General features: G+C 43.7%; 1 protein-coding gene across 4 annotated transcripts in view; it reads left to right on the top strand.

The window, feature by feature from the left end:
* Positions 1-23,245, top strand: part of GAS7 (growth arrest specific 7) — a 206,752-nt gene that overhangs the window by 58,657 nt on the left and 124,850 nt on the right. The window contains exon 1 of one of the 4 annotated variants that reach the window (XM_066587928.1): positions 15,165-15,212. The exons of 2 other annotated variants lie outside the window; for them this stretch is intronic. Coding sequence is in view for 1 of the 2 variants with exons in the window: in XM_066587926.1 (XP_066444023.1) it covers positions 16,582-16,584 (3 nt within the window). In the remaining variant the exon portion in view is untranslated. Of the gene's footprint in view, positions 1-15,164; positions 15,213-16,462; positions 16,585-23,245 lie in introns of those variants that run through there. One more of the 4 variants, XM_066587926.1, reaches the window with a different exon arrangement.

Raw genomic sequence — 23,245 nt, 5'->3', positions numbered from 1 at the left:
GCGGCAAGGAACTTGTGAATGGGGATCAAGTAATATTTGCATATAGTTATGCAGGGGACCCCAAGAGAATTGGGCCCTGGACATCCCAGTCCACTGCTTATATGAAGTGATGTACAACCCTGCAGAACATCTATGTGCTATAGAAAGTTAGCAATATTCTTAAACCATCATATAAAGTCACAACTCTGCGCTACCGGCGGGTAATGAGCTCAGTCTGTAAAGCAGACACAGCAACAGCTGAAAAGTGAAATTTCGAGAGAGGAAACAGCTGCTCTTGTTTTGTGATTATATTAAAGCATTAAGTAGAAGCCTCTCTAATTAGCTCTTGAAATTAGCATAAATAAATATGATGACATCATCTCTCTCCAAAACACATTAGCAGGAAGGGATATACCACATGACCCGCATACAGAAAACCAATGTATAACAAAACATGAATATCACACCCAACTCTTGGAATTACAAAAAAAGAGCCAGTACTAGCTATGAACTGCAGGGGGCAGTCAATGTGAATACTTAGTTTCTTAAACACTCCTGTGAAAATTTGTCTCCCCCCGACTCCATTATGTCACCACCTAGTGCAATGTACATAGACGTTCAAAGTGCAGCCTCCTGTCTGATGCTTACCAGGCACAGTCTTGCTGTAGCTTTCACTGTGTTCTGGGCTGCCAGTCCTATGATACATGACTGTACCATCTCTGCCTCCTGGGAGGACCGTGTAAATATCATTAACCTCTAAAGTCATGTAAATGAGTTTAGGACTAGAACTATATATACAGTCATGGAGGGTGAACTATGATCTTTATTAGAATTGTTTGAAAGTTGCCTCCTAATCCTCAGCAGTGATGTGATGAGTTGTTCCCCAAAGGACAGCATGCATGGTACACTTCATGTAACTTTATCAGAGGACATTCTGGTGGCCCCCTTGAGAGTTGGGTACTAGAGCACGGATGTGGTTATGTCATGTTTACTATTATGTGTGATAAATGTACTGTTGTGCACAGTTTGTGTTCCTGCAACCTAACCCCGAATGAGTTTGCCAAATCCAACCTAACGTCATAGCTTGTATGCCATAGCTAGCTCAAGGGATTGACTAGAATACTAACTGTTAGGGACTCTGACTGGAGGATAAGCTCTTAACACGGGTTGGGTGAAAGGAAGGAGATCTAAGGTAGAGGGGGTTGAGCCTAAGGCAGTTTAAGTCAGGACTCAAGCCTGAGAGACCGGGGAGGAGCAAGGAGAAAACGTCTGCTAGAAGATTGCAGAGCAGGCAGTGTGGTGAGAAGGAAGAACATCTTGTGTGAGTACTCAAGAGCAAGAACTGGTTAGATGAGAGCTGAAGGGGGCCTAAAAGAAGGACAACAACAGGAAAGAGAAAATTTAAGTCAACAAGTAAGTCCAATCCAGGGAGAGAAGCTGAAAGAAAATGTAACAAGTGTAATTCCTTATATCAATCCCCTGAGAAAAGTGCAGAAGTCAAGCCGTTACATTTGCGTGCATTATTTCAAAGTCCTCATGTGAACTGTATGAAGCATGTCAATTGTAGCTCATCTACTCATGGAAAATAAATCTCATAATGGTTTACTTTACAACCCGACTCCTGGAGTCCCTTTCTACCAATTTAACACTTGCACGGAGGTACCACACTACGTGCTCCAGGGGGAAAAAAAGGTTTCTACCCCCATTATATTTTTCCCACATCTGGCGTGATGCCAGTCCAACAAAAACACAATCTTCCCCTACCTCACTCCGCGGGTAGCACTCAAATAAGAACTGCTGCGTACCACTAAGCCACCATGACTACAATCTATCCACTGCACAAGTACTTCCCAGACTGGCACCATGAGATCACATGACCCAAATAAAAAAATTTCAGACCGCTGGCATTACTTTAGTTATTCCTTTTTGGACTTGGGCAGCCTGCACACAGTTTTTTGCTGCAGAATTTTGCATGCTGTAGTGTCCAAGTTTTTTTAAATTTTTTTATTTTTATACACTTGCCTTCCATTTCGTTAAAGTAGAAGTATACTAGGGCCTAATGCACACGGGCGTATTTGCATTGCAAAATCCAGAGCGGGCGTCTGGTTTCTCCAGCAGTTACTGCCTTAGCATGCTATTAATCGCTTTTCCATGTCCATGAGCGGTAAATCAATTGCTATTTTGCGCTTGCGAATGGATAATCGCAGCATGCTCTATTTGATCGCGGATTCCACATGGACGTCCTCCATTGCATTCAATGACAGCTGCGGACGGGCCGAGGATCAGACAGCTGACGCTGTGGACGGGCCGCAGAATCCACGTTATCGCCTAGCGATGGCACGGCACATCCGCAGCACAGTTTCAGACAAGTAAGCAGGGGTCTCTGGCTCGGGCACCAGGCTGGATTCCGCTGCTGGACCCGACCTGGTCGCGTGCATTCGGCCTTAATCATAATATATTTGACTGACTGATGGAACATAGGAGGAGGGGAAGAGGCTGAAGGAACATGGTTTGTCCTGGAAACCCTCCTATTAGAATGGTCTTTGGAGAGTAACTTAAGCTTTGTGACTAAAGGGGTTGTATGTGGAATCATGGCGTTCACTGAGCAGTATAAGTGATATTTACCGTATTTTTCGCTTTATAAGACGCACTTTTTCCGCCTCCAAAGCGGGGGGGAAAAGTTCCTGCGTCTTATAAAGCGAATGTGGCGAAAATTCGTTCCGATCGCCATTTTTAGCGCAATCGCGACTTTAACCTCCCCCGGCATTCTGCGGCGCTGCTGCAGGCTGTCGCTCCCTCCTGGTCCCCGGCAGAGCATTGCTTTCTGGACGCAGGGCTTGAAATTCCCGCCTCCAGAAAGCTAATACTGTGATTGGCTAACACACACCGTCAGCCAATCACAGCCATTCAATGACATTGAATGGCTGTGATTGGCTAACACACGTGCGCCTTCAGCCAATCACAGTATTAGCTTTCTGGAAGTGGGGATTTCAAGCCCTGCGTCCAGAAAGCAATGCTCTGCCGGGGACCAGGAGGGAGCCACAGCCTGCAGCAGCGCCGCAGAATGCCGGGGGAGGTGAGTACTGATTTTTTTTTTTTCCCCCTATTTTCCCGCTCTAAAACGGGGGTGCGTCTTATAGACAGGTGCGTCTTATAAGGCGAAAAATACGGTACATAATACACTGGCCTGCAGAATAAATGGAACATACCGCAGAGACTTTTTCTTTGTTTTTTGCAACTTTTTCACTTTTCTTAGTCTTTTCTTTGTTTATTGCTGCATTCAAAAACCCCTAGTTTTTTTTCTTTGTCAAGTGTGCTGTGAAAGGATTTTTTTCTTTGTGAATTGAGTTGTAATGTTTATTAGCGCCATTTTTGATCCATGTGACTTAATAGCTGTTTTCGACTCGCTTTTGTTAAAAAAAAAAAAAAATGTAATTTATAATATTTTTGTTTGATTTCCATGAGTTGTTCCGTGCGGGTTACATAGTATACTGTCACTAGGAGCGCAGCGATATCGCATCTAATTATTTGTCTTTTTTGGTTTGTTTTAACTTATTATAGAAACTTCAAAATCCCACTTTTTTCATTTTATTTATTTTTTTTGTCCCACCATATTTTGATTCTTCTAATACTGTTATTCTTCCGTTTAGTAGTGCATAAGAAAGCCTATAAAGCACAACCAGAGGGTAAGCCTCATGAACCACCATAGCTGGCAGACCCAGAAATTATAGTCAAGTCTCTTGGTGCCATGGTAAACTATCGCAAGCCCGCAGTCCAATGAGGGACAAAATGCTCTACCTTTTTTATCATCCTTTTACATGCCAAGGTCACACTGATCGCAGCATGTAAAGTGTTTAACAGCAATGACCAAAGAAACTTTTGATCCCTGTTTTGAGTAAGTGCCAGGCTGTCATCCGACAGTCAAGCACCCGCACCGCCTGGCACAGGAGACCCGCGCCAGGCTTCTGAAGCTGCTGCCATCAAAAGATGTAAATGTGAGAATACCATGGAAATGGGGGAGCGGGTGACTGAAAATGAAATCAAATTACTCGCTCCACGCCACCTCGCCTCTCAGCCCACAGTGCCCAGCTTTATAGTGCTGTACACTGGTCAGATATGCCCTTCGAACCTGTCCGTAGAATCGTTAAAGCACTGCTTCCAATCACCAGTGCATGTGTGCTCCTGTCTCCTGGGACCTCCCCCCTCTCCATCTCTCCTCCCCTGTAATTAATGTACTTCTAGGCTCATTTTTTTTTTTTTGATTAACTGTTAACAGAACTTTCCATGGCATCATCCCAACGGCGCCATTTACATATGGAGGTTGCCCTCTGACACAGGTAGGGACAGGAACAGTTCAAAAGCACCTCCCTTTCCACCATGCTTTAGTGTCTTCCTGTCCCTACGGTGGTCAGATGAGCAGAGAACTCCAGCAAACCCGTGGAAGGAAAAAGAAACTTACCGCACGCTGTGCGATTTATGTATTCCCCCCCCCCCCCCCCCCCCCCCCCACCCCTCTGGAGCTCCTGTCTGAAGGAGAACTAGAGGACCCGCCAGTACTTAGAGAGGATGAGAAAAAATACTATTTCTCCTCAAACGACATTGCACATCTCATCAAGGCAGTGAGGGAGACAATGCAGATAGATCACCCGCCCAGGACAATCCAGGACGAAATGTTTGGCGGCCTCCGGTCACGAAGAAAGACCATGTTCCCGGTTAACCAGACCCTGCAACAGGTGATTGCAGATGAATGGCAGGAGCCTGAGAAGAGGCTATCAGTATCAAGAGAAATCCGAAACCGGCTCTCTTTCACTCCTGAGGACGTCTGCCTATACAGAGAGACCCCCAAAGGTCGATATACAAATCACAAAAGTAGCCAAGAAAACCCTCTTGCCCTTTGAAGACACCTCACAACTCTCGGATCCCATGGATAAAAAGATCGACGGTTGGAGGAGGGCCTGGGAAGCGACCTCCTTTTACTGTCGAGGCCAGCATAGCATCAACTTCCGTGGCCAGATCCATGGTCCTATGGCTAAACAGGCTGGAAGCCTCTATTAAAGATCGGGCCCCTAGAGAGGAGTTAGCCAGTTGTCTTCCCCTCCTAAAAATGGCTACCGCTTTTCTGGCCGACGCATCAGCGGAGACCGTCAGATATGGCGCAAAAACCGGGGTCCTTAGCAATACAGCAAGAAGGGCATTATGGCTGAAGACATGGGCGGCAGACATAACATCAAAAAACGAACTCTGCGCCATCCCATTCCAAGAGGAATACATGTTTGGGCCCGTCTTGGACAAGATCCTGGAGAAAGTCGGCGATAAAAGCATGGCCCTTCCCGACAGACAGCCTTACAGGAAACCATCCTTTCTGAGGAGGACACGGCAGCCACCTCCCGAAGTCAAAGGGAAAACTGGAAGATGGTCATACCCCAAGGGAGGTCGGGGTAAGGAAGCTCAACCCTCTCCTGAACAAACAGGGGGTAGATTAGCATGCTATCTAAGTCAGTGGCAGGGGATAACATCTAACCCCTGGGTACTCCAGGTAATTGAAGTGGGGTACCGAATTGAATTCCACACTCTACCCCCTAGGAGATTCCTCATAACCTCCCCTGGCTCCCTACAAGAACAAGGGAACCTCATAAAAGGCGTACAAGAACTCAAGGACTTAGGGGTCATCGCACAGGTCCCTGATCACGAAAGGGGTGAGGGATTCTATTCCCCCCTGTTTCTAATCAAAAAACCAAACGGTTCTATTAGGACTGTCCTTAACCTTAAAGCCCTAAATAAATTTATTTTATACAAAAAATTCAAGATGGAAACAGTAAGATCTATTGTCTCACTAATAGACCGGGATAGTGTAATGTGCACTATAGATCTCAAAGATGCATATTACCACGTCCCAATAACTGCAGCCCATCACAAATACCTGAGATTCGCTCTGCGGGAGGGGGACAAGATCCAACATTATCAATTCACGGCCCTTCCATTCGGAATCTCCACCGCCTCTCGGGTGTTCACAAAGATCATAATAGAGATGGTAGCCTATTTCAGACGGAACCAAATCCGTATATTCCCATATCTGGATGACTTCTTGTTGGTGTCAAGAACGGAAAAGACCATACACACGGACCTATCTATAGTCCTGTCTACCCTAAACCGTTTAGGGTGGATAGTCAACGAACAGAAGTCCGACCTGAACCCAGGTACACAAAGTATACCTGGGTGTATTATTAGACTCCCACATCCAGGAATCTCTGCTTCCATCATCTAGAAAGGAAGACCTTATCCAAGCAGTAACCTCCCTCTGTCAGGCTACGACTGTTTTCTATCAGAGAAACAATGAAGGTGCTCGGCATTCTAACAGCCTGCATTCAGATAGTACCATGGGCACAAGCTCATACACGGCAACTACAAGGGTTCATCCTTGCCAGGTGGGACAAACGGCAGACCTCCCTGGATAAGGTGAGCCTGTCTGTCCAAATCAAAGAGTCCCTACGCTGGTGGACCTCACAGAGGAACCTAAGCAAAGGTACCTCCTGGTCGCGAGAACCCGCTGTACCCGTCAACAGATGCCAGCAAAACAGGATGGGGAGCGCAAGTAGCCGACCTAAATCTACAGGGAACCTGGGACTCAAAAGTAGCTAAGCGCTCATCAAATTACAGAGAATTAAGAGCAATCTGGGAGACCCTTCAGGCGGCAGAACGCCTTTTAAGAGGAAGGCATGTTAAGATCTTGACTGATAATATGACAGCTCTGTCGTTTGTTCGTCACCAGGGGGGAACGCAACACCCACACCTGCAACAACTGGCGGCCAAGATACTCCGCTGGGCCGAATCCAGCGTACTATCCCTCTCAGCAATCCATCTAAAAGGGTCCACAAACGTCGTTGCCGACTTCCTGAGCAGACAGAGCATCCTTCCAGGAGAATGGGGGCTGAACCAGCGAGTCTTCGACCAACTAATCTGCCAATGGGGAGAACCGCAGATAGATCTGTTCGCCACGAGGGGAAATACAAAGTGCCGTGACTTTTACTCGCTCAATCCAGGAGACAACCCGTGCGGAGTAGATGCCCTGTCCCAAAGCTGGGACATGGACCTAGCCTCCGCCTTTCCTCCCTTCCCACTGATCCCCCACTCCCTCAGAAAGATCCAGACCAGCCGGGTGTCAGTTATCTTAGTTGTCCCTATGTGGGACAAAAGACCCTGGTATCCCCTACTAAAAGCCTTGACGATCCGGGGTCCACTTCTACTTCCGGCCGTGGAAGATCTCCTCCTCCAGGGCCCGCTAACATACCCGGGGGTCAAAAAATTGAAGCTAGCGGCATGGATGCTGAAAGCATGATACTGCGAGGGAAGGGACTCTCCCATAAAGTAATTACCACCCTAACAAAGCCATAAGCCGTAAACCTATGACTACAGCCATCTATGATAGGATATGGAGGAAGTTCGCAGACTTCTGCAAACCTAGATCCAGGGAAAATTCCAGAGATCGACATACCCGCAATCCTGGAATTTTTGCAGGCAGGCCTAGAGAAAGGCCTTATCCCAAGAACCCTTAAGGTTCAGACAGCAGCACTAGGGTCCTACCTAGACTTTCCTTTGGCAGAACACCGCTGGGTGCGTAGATTCCTCAAAGGGGCAGAAAGACGTCGACCCTTTATTAGGGAAACTTTCCCTACTTGGGACCTAAACCTAGTCCTAAATAGTTTTTGCCAACCCCCCTTTGAACCTCTCTCCCAACTCCCCCCGAAGATTACTCACGCTAAAAGTTACCGTTTTAGTCGCCATAACTTTGGCTCGGAGAGTAGGGGAACTACAAGCTTTATACTGTATTGAACCATACATGATAATACAAGATGACAGAATTACTTTTAATTTGGACCCAGCCTTCCTACCGAAGGTAGTGTCGAAGTTCCATAGGGAGCAGACAATCACTCTGCCTTCCTTCTGTCAAAATCCGCGCAATGATAGAGAACGAGAATTTCACAGCCTAGATGTGAAAAGGGCCGTTCTAGCGTATTTAGAGGCTACCCGCTCTTTCCGTAAAAGTAATAACCTTTATCCAATTTCAGGGGCCGGCAAAAGGAAAGACGGCATCTAAGGGCACCATTGCGAGGTGGATCAAGACTGCCATCCAAGAGGCATATAAAGCCAGGGGCCTCGATCCCCCGGGAAAAATTAGAGCCCACTCTCTCTCCTCCTCTTGGGCAGAAAAAGGCCAGGCGTCTGCCGAGCAAATTTGCAAAGCAGCCACCTGGTCTAGCATACACACATTTATCAGACACTACAGGGTTAACGTCCAGTCGGACAAAGACCTAGGCTATGGATGAAAAGTCCTTCAGGCAGTAGTCCCGCCCTAAAGCCACGTATAATTTGGTATACTCCATATGTAAATGGGGCCGTCGGGATGACGACCTGGAAATATACGGATTACTTACCGGTAGTCCCATTTCCGGGAGTCATCACGACGGCCCATAGTTCCCACCCTGCTAGAATAATTATGTTCTTTTCAATGTAAATATGACCGAAATGAAGGTAAATTTTGGTTCAGTAAACATTGTCCACCGTGATAATTTGTAAGTCACTGAAGCATGGTAGAAGGGGAGGTGCTTTTAAACTCTTCCTATCCCTACCTGGGTCAGAGGGCAACCTCCATTGTAATGGGGCTGTCGTGATGACTCCTGGAAATGGGACTACCGGTAAGTAATCCGTATATTTTCTTTAAAACACCAATACAACGTGGACAAACTCCTGTGGCTTTGTGAGTTAATTGACACCAACAAATGTAAATGTGTAGCAATCTGTCACTATTACTGAAGATGAAAAAATGATACCAACAGAACCTCCCCTACGAACATACAGTCCCTGAATGTAATGTATAGCAAACGTGAAGGTCACAGGCCACTGACAAATTTTCCCAGAGGGCATAAGTAGTTCTATTCTTGTACATAGGGGGCAGTATTATAGTAGTTCTATTCTTGTACATAGGGGGCAGTATTATAGTAGTTCTATTCTTGTACATAGGGGGCAGTATTATAGTAGTTATATTCTTGTACATAGGGGACAGTATTATAGTAGTTATATTCTTGTACATAGGAGGCAGTATTATAGCAGTTATATTCTTGTACATAGGGGGCAGTATTATAGTAGTTATATTCTTGAACGTAAGGGGCAGTATTATAGTAGTTATATTCTTGTACGTAGGGGGCAGTATTATAGCAGTTATATTCTTGTACGTAGGGGGCAGTATTATAGCAGTTATATTCTTGTACGTAGGGGGCAGTATTATAGCAGTTATATCCTTGTACGTAGGGGGCAGTATTATAGCCGTTATATCCTTGTACGTAGGGGGCAGTATTATAGCAGTTATATCCTTGTACGTAGGGGGCAGTATTATAGCAGTTATATCCTTGTACGTAGGGGGCAGTATTATAGCAGTTATATCCTTGTACGTAGGGGGCAGTATTATAGCAGTTATATCCTTGTACGTAGGGGGCAGTATTATAGCAGTTATATCCTTGTACGTAGGGGGCAGTGTTATAGCAGTTATATCCTTGTACGTAGGGGGCAGTGTTATAGCAGTTATATCCTTGTACGTAGGGGGCAGTGTTATAGCAGTTATATCCTTGTACGTAGGGGGCAGTGTTATAGCAGTTATATCCTTGTACGTAGGGGGCAGTGTTATAGCAGTTATATCCTTGTACGTAGGGGGCAGTGTTATAGCAGTTTTATCCTTGTACGTAGGGGGCAGTGTTATAGCAGTTATATCCTTGTACGTAGGGGGCAGTGTTATAGCAGTTATATCCTTGTACGTAGGGGGCAGTGTTATAGCAGTTATATCCTTGTACGTAGGGGGCAGTGTTATAGCAGTTATATCCTTGTACGTAGGGGGCAGTGTTATAGCAGTTATATCCTTGTACGTAGGGGGCAGTGTTATAGCAGTTATATCCTTGTACGTAGGGGGCAGTGTTATAGCAGTTATATCCTTGTACGTAGGGGGCAGTGTTATAGCAGTTATATCCTTGTACGTAGGGGGCAGTGTTATAGCAGTTATATCCTTGTACGTAGGGGGCAGTGTTATAGCAGGTATATCCTTGTACGTAGGGGGCAGTGTTATAGCAGGTATATCCTTGTACGTAGGGGGCAGTGTTATAGCAGGTATATCCTTGTACGTAGGGGGCAGTGTTATAGCAGGTATATCCTTGTACGTAGGGGGCAGTGTTATAGCAGGTATATCCTTGTACGTAGGGGGCAGTGTTATAGCAGGTATATCCTTGTACGTAGGGGGCAGTGTTATAGCAGGTATATCCTTGTACGTAGGGGGCAGTGTTATAGCAGGTATATCCTTGTACGCAGGGGGCAGTGTTATAGCAGGTATATCCTTGTACGCAGGGGGCAGTGTTATAGCAGGTATATCCTTGTACGCAGGGGGCAGTGTTATAGCAGGTATATCCTTGTACGCAGGGGGCAGTGTTATAGCAGTTATATCCTTGTACGCAGCGGGCAGTGTTATAGCAGTTATATCCTTGTACGCAGGGGGCAGTGTTATAGCAGTTATATCCTTGTACGCAGGGGGCAGTGTTATAGCAGTTATATCCTTGTACGTAGGGGGCAGTGTTATAGCAGTTATATCCTTGTACGTAGGGGGCAGTGTTATAGCAGTTATATCCTTGTACGTAGGGGGCAGTGTTATAGCAGTTATATCCTTGTACGTAGGGGGCAGTGTTATAGCAGTTATATCCTTGTACGTAGGGGGCAGTGTTATAGCAGTTATATCCTTGTACGTAGGGGGCAGTGTTATAGCAGTTATATCCTTGTACGTAGGGGGCAGTGTTATAGCAGGTATATCCTTGTACGTAGGGGGCAGTGTTATAGCAGGTATATCCTTGTACGTAGGGGGCAGTGTTATAGCAGGTATATCCTTGTACGTAGGGGGCAGTGTTATAGCAGGTATATCCTTGTACGTAGGGGGCAGTGTTATAGCAGGTATATCCTTGTACGCAGGGGGCAGTGTTATAGCAGTTATATCCTTGTACGTAGGGGGCAGTGTTATAGCAGTTATATCCTTGTACGTAGGGGGCAGTGTTATAGCAGTTATATCCTTGTACGTAGGGGGCAGTGTTATAGCAGTTATATCCTTGTACGCAGGGGGCAGTGTTATAGCAGGTATATCCTTGTACGCAGGGGGCAGTGTTATAGCAGTTATATCCTTGTACGCAGGGGGCAGTGTTATAGCAGTTATAGCCTTGTACGCAGGGGGCAGTATTATAGCAGTTATAGCCTTGTACGCAGGGGGCAGTATTATAGCAGTTATAGCCTTGTACGCAGGGGGCAGTATTATAGCAGTTATAGCCTTGTACGCAGGGGGCAGTATTATAGCAGTTATAGCCTTGTACGCAGGGGGCAGTATTATAGCAGTTATAGCCTTGTACGCAGGGGGCAGTATTATAGCAGTTATAGCCTTGTACGCAGGGGGCAGTATTATAGCAGTTATAGCCTTGTACGCAGGGGGCAGTATTATAGCAGTTATAGTCTTGTTTATAGAGGTGTTGAAGTAGGTGAACAGCTACCTAATATACAGTATCTACTCATGTGGAGCGCCTTTTTAGCTCAACATGTCACTTATGTATAATAACAAACTTATGATTCAACTTGGCAGCATTTCCCCTTTGTTACATTTAAGTATTTTTTTGTTTTTTTGTTTTTGCTGTGTAACAAATTCTTGGATTTGTCTTCAGACTTGAATATATAAATACTATTGTCACCTGGTGAATAATCTCCATGGTGACGAAAGCCTCAAACACAGTAAGATGCTGCTGAACACTTGGTCACGGAGTCGGGGAAAACCATAGAAACAAAATATTATTGTGTCATATATGAACATAAAAAACTGAGGATGAAGAAAGTACAAAAAGCAGAACTCGTGTCCGCTCACCCAAACCACAGATGTCAGGACCGTACTGACTGTTGGAAACGGTCTGGGCTCTGACAGGCTGCTTCTCTGGGCCTTTGGAAAATGTTATATTCTGGCCAGAATAAGTGTCCAGTGTTCCACCTTCAAGGGTTCGTAATAAGATTTCAATTTAGCAGTTTCACTAAGCAGGGAAAGGGATGTGGGGATTGGTTAGCTGTGCGGTCCGATAGTCTACTGGCAGTGTGGATGCAGCTTTGAATGTGACTGGAGTATGAGTTGACCTATTTAACCTTTTACCATGATTATGTAAAGATTCACTTTACGATGATGACGTTGGTTATATGGTTGCACCACAAGTTTGGACAGACTATCGGGATTGAGCTTTTGAAGTCGTTCTTCCTTCCTCTGGGGTTTCCCTTCTTGACACATAGGTCATGGCACGGACAGATAAAGTTGGGTAATAAGGGATAAAGATGTAGATGCTCACTGTCGACTCACCCTGATTCTTAGGCCGGCTTCACACTGATGTATCTGCACATGCAAAACCTGGGTCTGCAATATGTAGAGAACAGAATCCATTGATGTCAATTAGTTTGTACACCTTTCCGTATTTTCGTGTGCATATTTTGATCGCACAGGTTTCTCTCTTTACGTACTTGCATATCAAAGGTCCCCATAGTCAATGTGGGGTGCCCAAATGTATGAACATTATGCAAGAAGATGCATGTAGCACTGCGTAATACCGTTGGTTATTTCAATCTGTCGGTTCCAGATGTGTTCTTTTTCCCAGTAGTCCGTATCCTGCACCTAATAAAGCTTGCCCTGCGGCCAGAAATGGTTCGGTAAAATGTGCCAAGCGCACAAAAAAGCCTCGTACATAGAGTAAAAAAGTTGTGCTAAGGTGTGCGCAATTGCGCTTCTGTTTGTGTTGGCCTGGTCTTAGGCCTCTGACACACTAGTGGTGGTTTCCATTATTTGTCGGATGTTAAACCCATCACATGGATAGCATATGGCACACTATTCAATGGGGCAGCACACACTACAGAGTTTGCCTCCATGGAGGAAAAAAAACTGAAAAAAGACAAACTCCTCACATGTCCTATTGTCCGCATCACGGATGAGAATAAGATGCAAACTTATGTGAATGTTCGAGCTGTCCATGTATCGCATAGCACACAGACTGACTATGGTGTCCCATGTGAATTGTGCCCAGACCTCAAGTGCAATTCGCACTCACAGCAAGTGTTGGTAGCCTTAAGTGCTGAAAAGCCCCTGTCAAGAATAGTTGGCCATATAGTTACGTCATGTTGACTGACGGCAGATCAGCCATCCCCGAGACCCTCCTGATCCTCACCATCTTATTGTGACATGAGAACAATTGGTGAAATCCACAGCATAGAAGAAGTAGTAACTACATTCCACCAACATGGGCCAGTCTTTGGATCAGGCCATGGGTGGTCACTTTTGAAGTTTAGGTAAAGTTGCTAAAGAATCAAAACCCATTGGTCTTCTATCACAGCTTTTGCCTCCTAGAGGTCTACAGCCTACATGTACTTAAGATCACGGGGGACCTAAAACTAAACTCTTTCAGTGGACTCTAACCGTTTATTCACGCCTTGGCTTTGTGCTGCTCTACAGTATGTACTATACTCTGTGGACGGCTGTCCACTGGAAGACTTACTTTTTTTTTTCGTTCTTTTTGGGGTTCTCTGAGGGAAGATTAACTCTGCATATAGTTTTGTGAGAAGACATTTATGTAACATGGACATAGCATTGACCTATCCTACACTTGGGTCAAAAAATTCAAACCCCCTAGGAATTGTCATTTTGCTGCAAAACTTGGCATGCATTTTAGTCATTTGCTTATCTGCCTGAAGCCCCATTTATGAGGGAAGAGCTGTCAGGCAAACTATGCCTGACGGCGTGTCCCAGTGATGCTCGGTCCTCTGCTGTTACACTGGAGTGAGTCGGGAGGGGTGTTGTCTCTCCTTAAGGAGAGCACCTAGGAGGTGAGTGATTAGACTTATAAGGCCATGCATGCTCCTCTGGGTGATATATGCAAATAAGGAAAATGGAACAAGAACTCTGTAGCGCCACCTATTGGATGGCAGCCTTCCTTTTAAAATTAGACCCTTGAAACAAGTTTTTAAAATGATTGGGAATTGAGCATCTCTGGCATCTCGCATCGTGGCCTGCATGGAGGTGGGGTGGCTGGTGAGTGTTCTTCCCTTGCGCACCTCCATTTGCTGTAAGCAGACAGACGTTCAGTCTCTGAACGATATTTGTCCTGTGTAAATGGGCCATGAGATAGTGAGTTGTGGTGTGATTAGATGAACACCTAAGGCCCTAAATCAGGTTCCACCCTTGGCCAGTAAAAAGGCTCTCAGACTCCTTATGTGTAGTGGACCTTTTGCCCTTTTTTTTTTTTTTTCATTTTCCACTTGTGTAGAACTACTTGACCACTAGAAAGGTGGCACCATGGTAACAGGCCCCTGTATCTGTTTGGAATGGCTTCCAGGTGCTTGAAGGACACTTGATCCCACGGCACCCATTACATGTACAGCCTTTGACACCCAAAGTCTGTTCTGTTTGCAATGGTGTCGTGAAGGATGAAACTGGACGCTACAGAGTGGAGCCGGGTTGTCTTCAGTATTGAATCCAGGTTTAGTTTGGGCACTGATGATGGCTGTGTTCGGGTCTGAAGATCTAGGGTTGAGTGCTTCAATCCTGTCTTTGATGTTGAGCGGCACACTACAACAGGGTACTAGAGCCTTCATGCCCACCTGTATCACATTTTGTATCCAAGCTAGAGGTGGTTAATGGGGTACTAGAGCCTCTCTTCCAAGGATCTTTCACGCAATAAGTTGTACTTTTTTGCTCAGCTATTGTAATCTCTTATATCAATGTTACAATCGCACAGAGAAAGTTTCTTATTAAATTCCATCAACTACTTCTCTGTGCTTGACTTTTGAGGAGGAGTGTTGATTGAGTTATGAGTCTCCAGCTGGGTTGTATAGCACCATGCCGGGGTCTAAACCGATGACTGAGAAGGTGGGGTTCTCTTTTTAGTATTCCTCTCTGCCTATTTCTGTGGAGGCGGTAGGTTCTGCTTGGGACCTGAATCACCCTGAAATGTAATACCCATATGAGGCTGCTTTGTTCCACAATGTCATCTGTTTTTGCCTGCTCTGCTTATTATGAACATGTTTGCAGTTTAAAGCCTATCATGCGGAAGGAAGCGGGATGGTATTGTCCTATGTATACAGGTCGGCTCCTGTGCCCTCCAGCTTCCGGACTGCTTGTACATTTAAAATGCTTTGTGAACGTAAGTTATTTTTCACATTTACATTTCTCAGTATTTGATATTAACTGTGGAGATGGGCTTTATTGACTGACATCTGAGGTGCATCCTTGATTGCTCGCTTTACTAACTCATTTACGCTCGGATTATGGTCACTGCATAATTAGCATTAGGCTTTCTCGTGCCTAATGAGAGGCTCCTTTCTCCATGGGGTGTCAGTCCTATATTCGGTTTTTAACTTATTTTTGGATAATCTTTTTTTCTATTACGATGGAAACAAGGACAGGAGTTATGGGTCAATACATATGAGAAGCATACACTGCCTTCAGAGAAGTAGGTTGTCTAAAGATGGCTAGCTAAGCTCAAGATTCGTTGGACAGCTCAAAGTCTATAGAACTACTCAAGAGGAATAGGTTGGCTGGAGTTAAGTAGAGCAGCTCAAGCTATGGAACGTGTGGAGGTGGGGTGGTAGAGATGAGATGGATACTTCATATGAATGATTGGATGAAAAGGAGTAGGTTGTCCTATAAACACAGATACCAGTAGGTGGATCCTACAGACCATACACAGCCTTATCCATACAGTAGATAGAATTAAGATTGGTAGTCCAACATACTGGAGGCTTTGAAGATTAAAAAGTTATGGATAGGTGGAACAGGGAGACTCATAGTTCCATAAGAAATGAGTATAAGATGTGTAGGCAGACAGTAGAAGGTTAAGTAGAAATTACTTGGTGGAGCCTATCAATTAAGGTGGTTAGAATTGTATCCATTAGATGCAAGATATAGCTACAGTAGATGGTTGAATAGTAGCAGGAGTTAGGCCACTGTATGTGAAGCGGGTAGTGAAAAGATGTTGGTCATGGAATATGGGATGGTCTATGTATGAGCATTCATAGTTCATACTGTATATCTATCTCTATCCTCCCACAATAGTCTTCTGTCCAAAATACTGGATCTGCCTCGAGGACATGAGGAAGAGGCCACCATTCAGACAACAGAGCTGCCTCACATTCACCCTCATAGATGTAAGATTTGGGCTCACGTCCAAGGTCATGTACTACAATCCTTTCTTTCTGTTCCCCTTAACTTGACCACAAAGATCTGCTGTGATTGACCATTGTGTCCTCCATATGATCTAACCGGCTGTGCAGAGGAAGGAGAGGCTTTGTGCCTTTTTCGTCTTTGCTCTTCCTCTAAATGATAAGACTGACAATTTTGACCGGTGATGGGCAGGAAAGAGTCACCCAGATTGCTCCATCCAAACTCCTTGAGTGTCATTACTTTTCTTCTGTAATCATTTCCTGCCAGTACGCTACATCCTTATACTAATCCCTGCTCATTAGTACTGCCGAGCTGAGGGAGCTGTGATACGTTTGAAGAACCTACGACACATGGTAAGGACAAGTCATGGTTCGTAATAATCATGGTGATTAATGGGGGGGCCGGGGGTGGGTAAAGCTTTTTGATGTGATATTTTAATGGGTTTGGGTATCACTTACTGTGATTGCTTAACCGCTTGCTTTTCTCCCTTCCACTAATATCAAGCCAATATAAAGTCTACTTGAGAATCTTTCATAATATTTTGAGCACTAGGTGGAGCTGTTTTATTGCACACTGTTAGTGCCAACACCTAGCATACCACAAGGACAATAACTCTTAACCCTTTCATTAAAAATTAAGATAACTTCCGAACTTGGATATAGGCTGTTTTTACCTATTTAATGATTTTCTTCTGTTCCTTGCTCCTCCAATTCACTCCCACCCCATTGCCTTGACCTTAAAATCCCATGTGTGTACCTGATGTTGGCCTAAATCGAAAAACTAATGTAGAAACCAGCCCAATTTATAGGTGATTGTTGCAGGCGTGCGCATAAAGTTGTCTGATGGTGAAACTCCTCAAACTAAATTACGATCTACAGTCCATCCTGATCACTTGGTTCTGTCGGTTCCCTGTTGCATGTCTAACAATAATTATGACCTCTAGCACCTCTGCCAAAACTGCCACGTAACTCTTGATATTTCAGCACCTTGTCGCTGCCAATGTCAGAGTGAAAGCGAGAAATGTTGTTCTACAGTTTGTTTAACTGAGAAGTGATTCACTTTTTTGGCTGAGTGATATCGCTCAGCAGTAGGAGACATACTGTAGGAACTCGGCAAAGGGGTGAAGCTGCAGAAACCGACCACACAGGTAAAATCCAGGTATATAGCTGGCATAAGTTATGCATCATCTTGTATATGGGGATATGGACCATGTTGGTATAAGCTGGGCACCTTCTAGTTTAGTTATGCTGTATTTGTGCAGGTGGGATAAGAGGATTGTTCGTAGAGTGCAGAGCTGCAAACTCTGCCATCTCAAATTCATATTCATGCCCTTCCTGTTGACATTAAAGTGATGGGATCGGTATAACTAGTATCCTTTTCACTTTTACCTTAATCCTGCAGGATTTATGTAGCCAGGGACACAATCTCCATGTAAGCTGCATTACAGATCTGTCTGTCAAACTTCTTCCTGCTGCATATGGATGAAGAGTCCTTATTTGCTATTGTTTTTTTTTTTGGTCCGGTGAGGGGCTTTGCCATAACATTTGTCAGTATAGCCGATTGAACTAGAAAATTACAAAATTCCCATGAAGCAGAGTTACAGGAAAACAAAACTTGATTACAGATTTAAATCGTACAGCAAACTTTAAGAAAAATCTAAATTTGTGTTATACAAAAGAATATAATACAATATTACCCCCCTATGTACAAGAATGTAACTACTATAATACTGCCTCCTATGTACAAGAACGTAACTACTATAATACTGCCTCCTATGTACAAGAATATAACTACTATAATGCCCCCTATGTACAAGAATATAACTACTATAATACTGCCCCCTATGTACAAGAATATAACTACTATAATACTGCATCCTATGTACAAGAATATAACTACTATAATGCCCCCTATGTACAAGAATATAACTACTATAATACTGCCTCCTATGTACAGGAATATAACTACTATAATACTGCCCCCTATGTACAAGGATATAACTACTATAATACAATATTACCCCCCTATGTACAAGAATATAACTACTATAATACTGCCTCCTATGTGTAAGCATATAAGTACTATAATACAGCCTCCTATGTACAAGAATATAACTACTATAATACTGCCTCCTATGTACAAGAATATAATTACTATAATACTGCCCCCTATGTACAAGAATATAACTACTATAATACTGCCCCTATGTACAAGAATATAACTACTATAATACTGCCCCCCTATGTACAAGAATATAACTACTATAATACTGCCTCCTATGTACAAGAATATAACTACTATAATACTGCCTCCTATGTACAAGAATATAACTACTATAATACTCTCCCCTATGTACAAGAATATAACTACTATAATACTGCCCCCCTATGTACAAGAATATAACTACTATAATACTGTCCCCTATGTACAAGAATATAACTAGTATAATACTGCCCCCCTATGTACAAGAATATAACTACTATAATACTGCCTCCTATGTACAAGAATATAACTACTATAATACTGCCTCCTATGTACAAGAATATAACTACTATAATACTGCCTCCTATGTACAAGAATATAACTACTATAATACTGCCTCCTATGTACAAGAATATAACTACTATAATACTGCCTCCTATGTACAAGAATATAACTACTATAATACTGCCCCCTATGTACAAGAATATAACTACTATAATACTACCCCCTATGTACAAGAATATAACTACTATAATACTACCCCCTATGTACAAGAATATAACTACTATAATACTGCCCCCTATGTACAAGAATATAACTACTATAATACTACCCCCTACGTACAAGAATATAACTACTATAATGCTGCTCCCCTATGTACAGGAATATAACTACTATAATACTGCCCCTATGTACAAGAATATATCTACTATAATACTGCCCCTATGTACAGAAATATATCTACTATAATACTGCCCCCTATGTGCAAGAATATATTTACTATAATACTGCCTCCTCTGTACAAAAATATAACTAATATAATACTGCCTCCTATGTACAAGAATATAACTACTATATTACTGCCCCTATGTACAAGAATATAACTACTATAATACTGTCTCCTATGTACAAGAATATAACTACTATAATACTGCTACTATGTACAAGAATATAACTACTATAATACTGCTCCCTATGTACAAGAATATAACTACTATAATACTGCTCCTATGTACAAGAATATAACTACTATAATACTGCTCCTATGTACAAGAATATAACTACTATAAGACTGCCTCCTATGTACAAGAATATAACTACTATAATACTGCCCCCTATGTACAAGAATATAACTACTATAATACCGTCCCCTATGTACAAGAATATAACTACTATAATACTGCCCCCTATGTACAAGAATAGAACTACTATAATACTGTCTCCTTTGTACAAGAATATAACTACTATAATACTGCTCCTATGTACAAGAATATAACTACTATAATACTGCTCCTATGTACAAGAATATAACTACTATAATACTGCCTCCTATGTACAAGAATATAACTACTATAATACTGCCCCCTATGTACAAGAATATAACTATTATAGGACAAGAATTACACAAACTATTTCAATGTCGTTATGAGACCTTCGGAAAAGCTGTTGTACTAGCGGACCTTCAGCCATGTGTTTTCGTACAGTGAGATTCAGGTGACAGAGCAGTATTCTTCCATTTTGGAGTGATGATGGGTAGTTGGTATCTTGATATACAGTTTAATTCTGTCTTAACTGTGAAAATAACTTAATTTCTTGGCCTTCCTCCGTCTCGGGTCTTTATTTTTTTTTACAAAATGCAATGGTTGGAGAGTAGTCTCCCAATGAAAAGTGTAGACCCAGCCATGAAAACTTTCTCAATCTCTGCAGTTGAATTTTTGCCCAGCTCTGCCCTGTGACGGAGACTCGCTTTATTCTTGTAGGCCATTAGCTTTATATTGGGCATCCTACTACTTTCAACCCGCATAACCTAACTTGAAACCATTTAAACTGCTGGGTAAGGACACTTAGAGATTTGTGTGTAGTACATTGAGAGATGCTCCTGGAGCTTGGGGACAAGAGTCCAGCTCTTAAAGAGGCATCTGAGAGGTCTGCAATCATAGAAACCTTGGTGATCCTTCAGTAATGAGCTGCTGACAAATGGCTCACTGCTCAAATCCTGCCACAAGCAAAGCTGCAGCAATTGTTTAATCATTTCATCTCCATGCACAGAATTCACACCTTGCATTCCCATTCTTTAAGGAAAGCTTAGCATTGCCACAGATCCAAGTACAGAGACCTCCTTCTGACTGTGTGGAAGCTCTAGCTCAAAAAACCTGCCCCCTACACAAACTGATGTGGTCAAGAGTGGATCTTCCTTCTACTGAACTCTCCTTTCTTTTATCTCTATAGTCTGTGTGGAATAGGATAGTGTACAGACATCTGAACCAAGTCAGGACCTCCTGTGGTGGAAGATTAGTTCCTTCAAGTAGAAGTTTACCAAACGATGTGCTATAAATGGTATTCCGAGGTGCCACATCTATGTCAACATCCCTTCACTGATATTGAGGAGATCGGGACTCTCTAGTTCCTTGTCTACTCTCCTCCTAGTAGCCCAGGAGACCTCATTTAAACATTCCCAACTCCCCTAATCACCCTTTCATCCACCTCTTCCCTTCGAGACACATGGGTCTAATATGGGGCTTGGCAGTTTGTATTGTCTGGCAGAGGGCAAAAGTATTGAAGAGGTTTGCGTCTTGTTTGTTTCTTCTAGCCCATGTTAGAATGAGTGGTTTGATGTAGGGCTCTTGGGACCCGATCACGAGCCAAGCTGTACGCAGAATGAGAAGTTCTGAGTTGTATTTTCCTCATGGTGACACCGTTGTATTAGATGTCGAAGGCTAACATTTATGTGTTTTACTGGAGCTGTGGTACTTCTACAATTTACCTTTTATTGGATATACATTAAGTCGGCTTCTACACGCTCTGCTTTTGCATGATCTGTTACACACAACCATATTATCACTGATGAGCTGTTAGAACAGTGAAATGTGTAGGAAGGTTTTGTACGGCACCCTTTTTTTTTTTTTTTTGTACAGGGGAATTTGAGGGACTAACTTTGAGCCAATGGGAAGGTGGGGGGAGGGGGGCTTCTGCCGAGCGACCTCCCTCCCGATGACCCCTTTACAGCAGCCTACTGTCATCAACTTTGTCCTCAATGTGTGTGTGTGGAGAGACTGATGACCGAGCAAGGATCCAAGTTTTACTGCTAACCCTGTTTCTGTCTAACTGGATTTGTGGTCCTCAATTTTGCTTAATATTAACCCTTTCCAATCCACTGTCTGACGTCTAAAGACATTCTGATTGAAGGCTGTACAGCTCTGACATCGGTAAACGTCCGGCAGGGTATTCTTACTGTAGATTACTGACCGCTGTGTTGTTGGGGGCCTCTCCAGCATGTCACATACTGCAGTACTGGCTCTAGCCAGCAGATGGTGCCATTATATAATGGCAGAAAGAGAGAGCCCCCTAGAAAACCCTGAATCCAAAATTGGATTGCAAAGGGTTAAAGGGACTTTTCCATAAGAGTACACATTCAATATTAGTTGCTTTTTAGGGGTTCCTTTCAGTGGTTGGCATAAATTTGAGGACCAATACTAGGAAATCAAATCTGCTTAAAATCACCGCGAAGGGCAACATGATACAAGGGCAAGTACCTCTACAGCGCCACCTACTGGAAGGCAACATTCCTGCAAGTCAATGTGAGACTTTAAGGGCCTTGTAACAATGACTGGGAATATGAGCCGAAGGTGGGGTCTTCTCAGAAGATAACCATGACAGACTGCTTTGGGTGTTTTCCCCTTATCTGTATACAGTAAAGGCCCATTTAGACACAATGATTATCGCTCAAAAGATGTCTTGAGTGATAATCGTGTGCATTTAGAGGGCGAGATGATCGTTCAAACGTTGAGCGATCACCTTGCGCTCAGAGCGGGGAATGCAAGTGGGGCTGCTTGTCTTCTGCACAGAGCTGTTCTCTGCTCGGAGCGCCCGGCTGTTATACAGCTCTGAGCGGGGATGCAGAAGACAGCTGGACCGCTCTGTTCTTCATACCCCGCCTGGGTTCAGGGAGCGGGATACAGCTGAAACAATAGTATCAGCTGTGTCCTGCTGTGAACTCCTGATAAGGCTCATCGTTGTTTTTCAGCACGTTGAAAGACAACGATCAGCAACGGCTTAATGAAAACAGCACGATGTCAGTGCAGTTACACACAGCGGTTAACGCTCGAAAGACGGCCTTTGAGCGATAATCGTTGTTTAAATGGGCCTTGTGATTGATTACCCCACATCATAGGAAAGTTTAACATAAACCTTTTGAATAGGTGGCAGTGTAGAGGCATTGTTTATCTTCCCATTTGCATATAAATTTCCCAGAAGAGCATGGAAGGCCTTGTGTCCCCTCACACCTACTAAGTACTCTTCCAAAAAAGAAACCATACCCCTCCCGACCCTCCTTATAGGCCTCTCACCGAGCAGCAGCCTGCTCTACAGTATGTTGAGCTGTAAGAACCATGAAACTGTTTGGACACGGCTACTTTTTCCTTTTGAAGAAGGTTTTGGCTTATATTCCTGGTCATTGTTACAAGGCTTGTTAAAAGCTCATTGGTTGACTGCTTTTCCAATAGGTGGCGCTGTGGAGGCATTGTTCCATCTTCCAAGCCTTGTTCCAAGCCATTGATCAGAAAATGTGGTTCAAAATTGCTTTCAAGGCACTCTTCTCCCAACCTGTATATAGGGCTACCCAGGGTGACTTCAGAAATTACATCTCGGTATCTAGATAAAGGTGTTGAGGGATTGTCTCTGCAATCAGCTGGCAAGGCGTTTAGAAACCTTCCCATGTATAACCCCTTAACGACTGCACATATAACTTTTGAGTGCAGGTGTTAAGAGGCTTTTATTCTGATGTGCTATCTCTTCTCGGCAGCTACATTAGAA

Source organism: Eleutherodactylus coqui, chromosome 13 (genome assembly GCF_035609145.1).
Source record: "Eleutherodactylus coqui strain aEleCoq1 chromosome 13, aEleCoq1.hap1, whole genome shotgun sequence".
NCBI lineage: Eukaryota > Metazoa > Chordata > Amphibia > Anura > Eleutherodactylidae > Eleutherodactylus > Eleutherodactylus coqui.
This window is presented reverse-complemented; position numbering and strand designations above follow the sequence as displayed.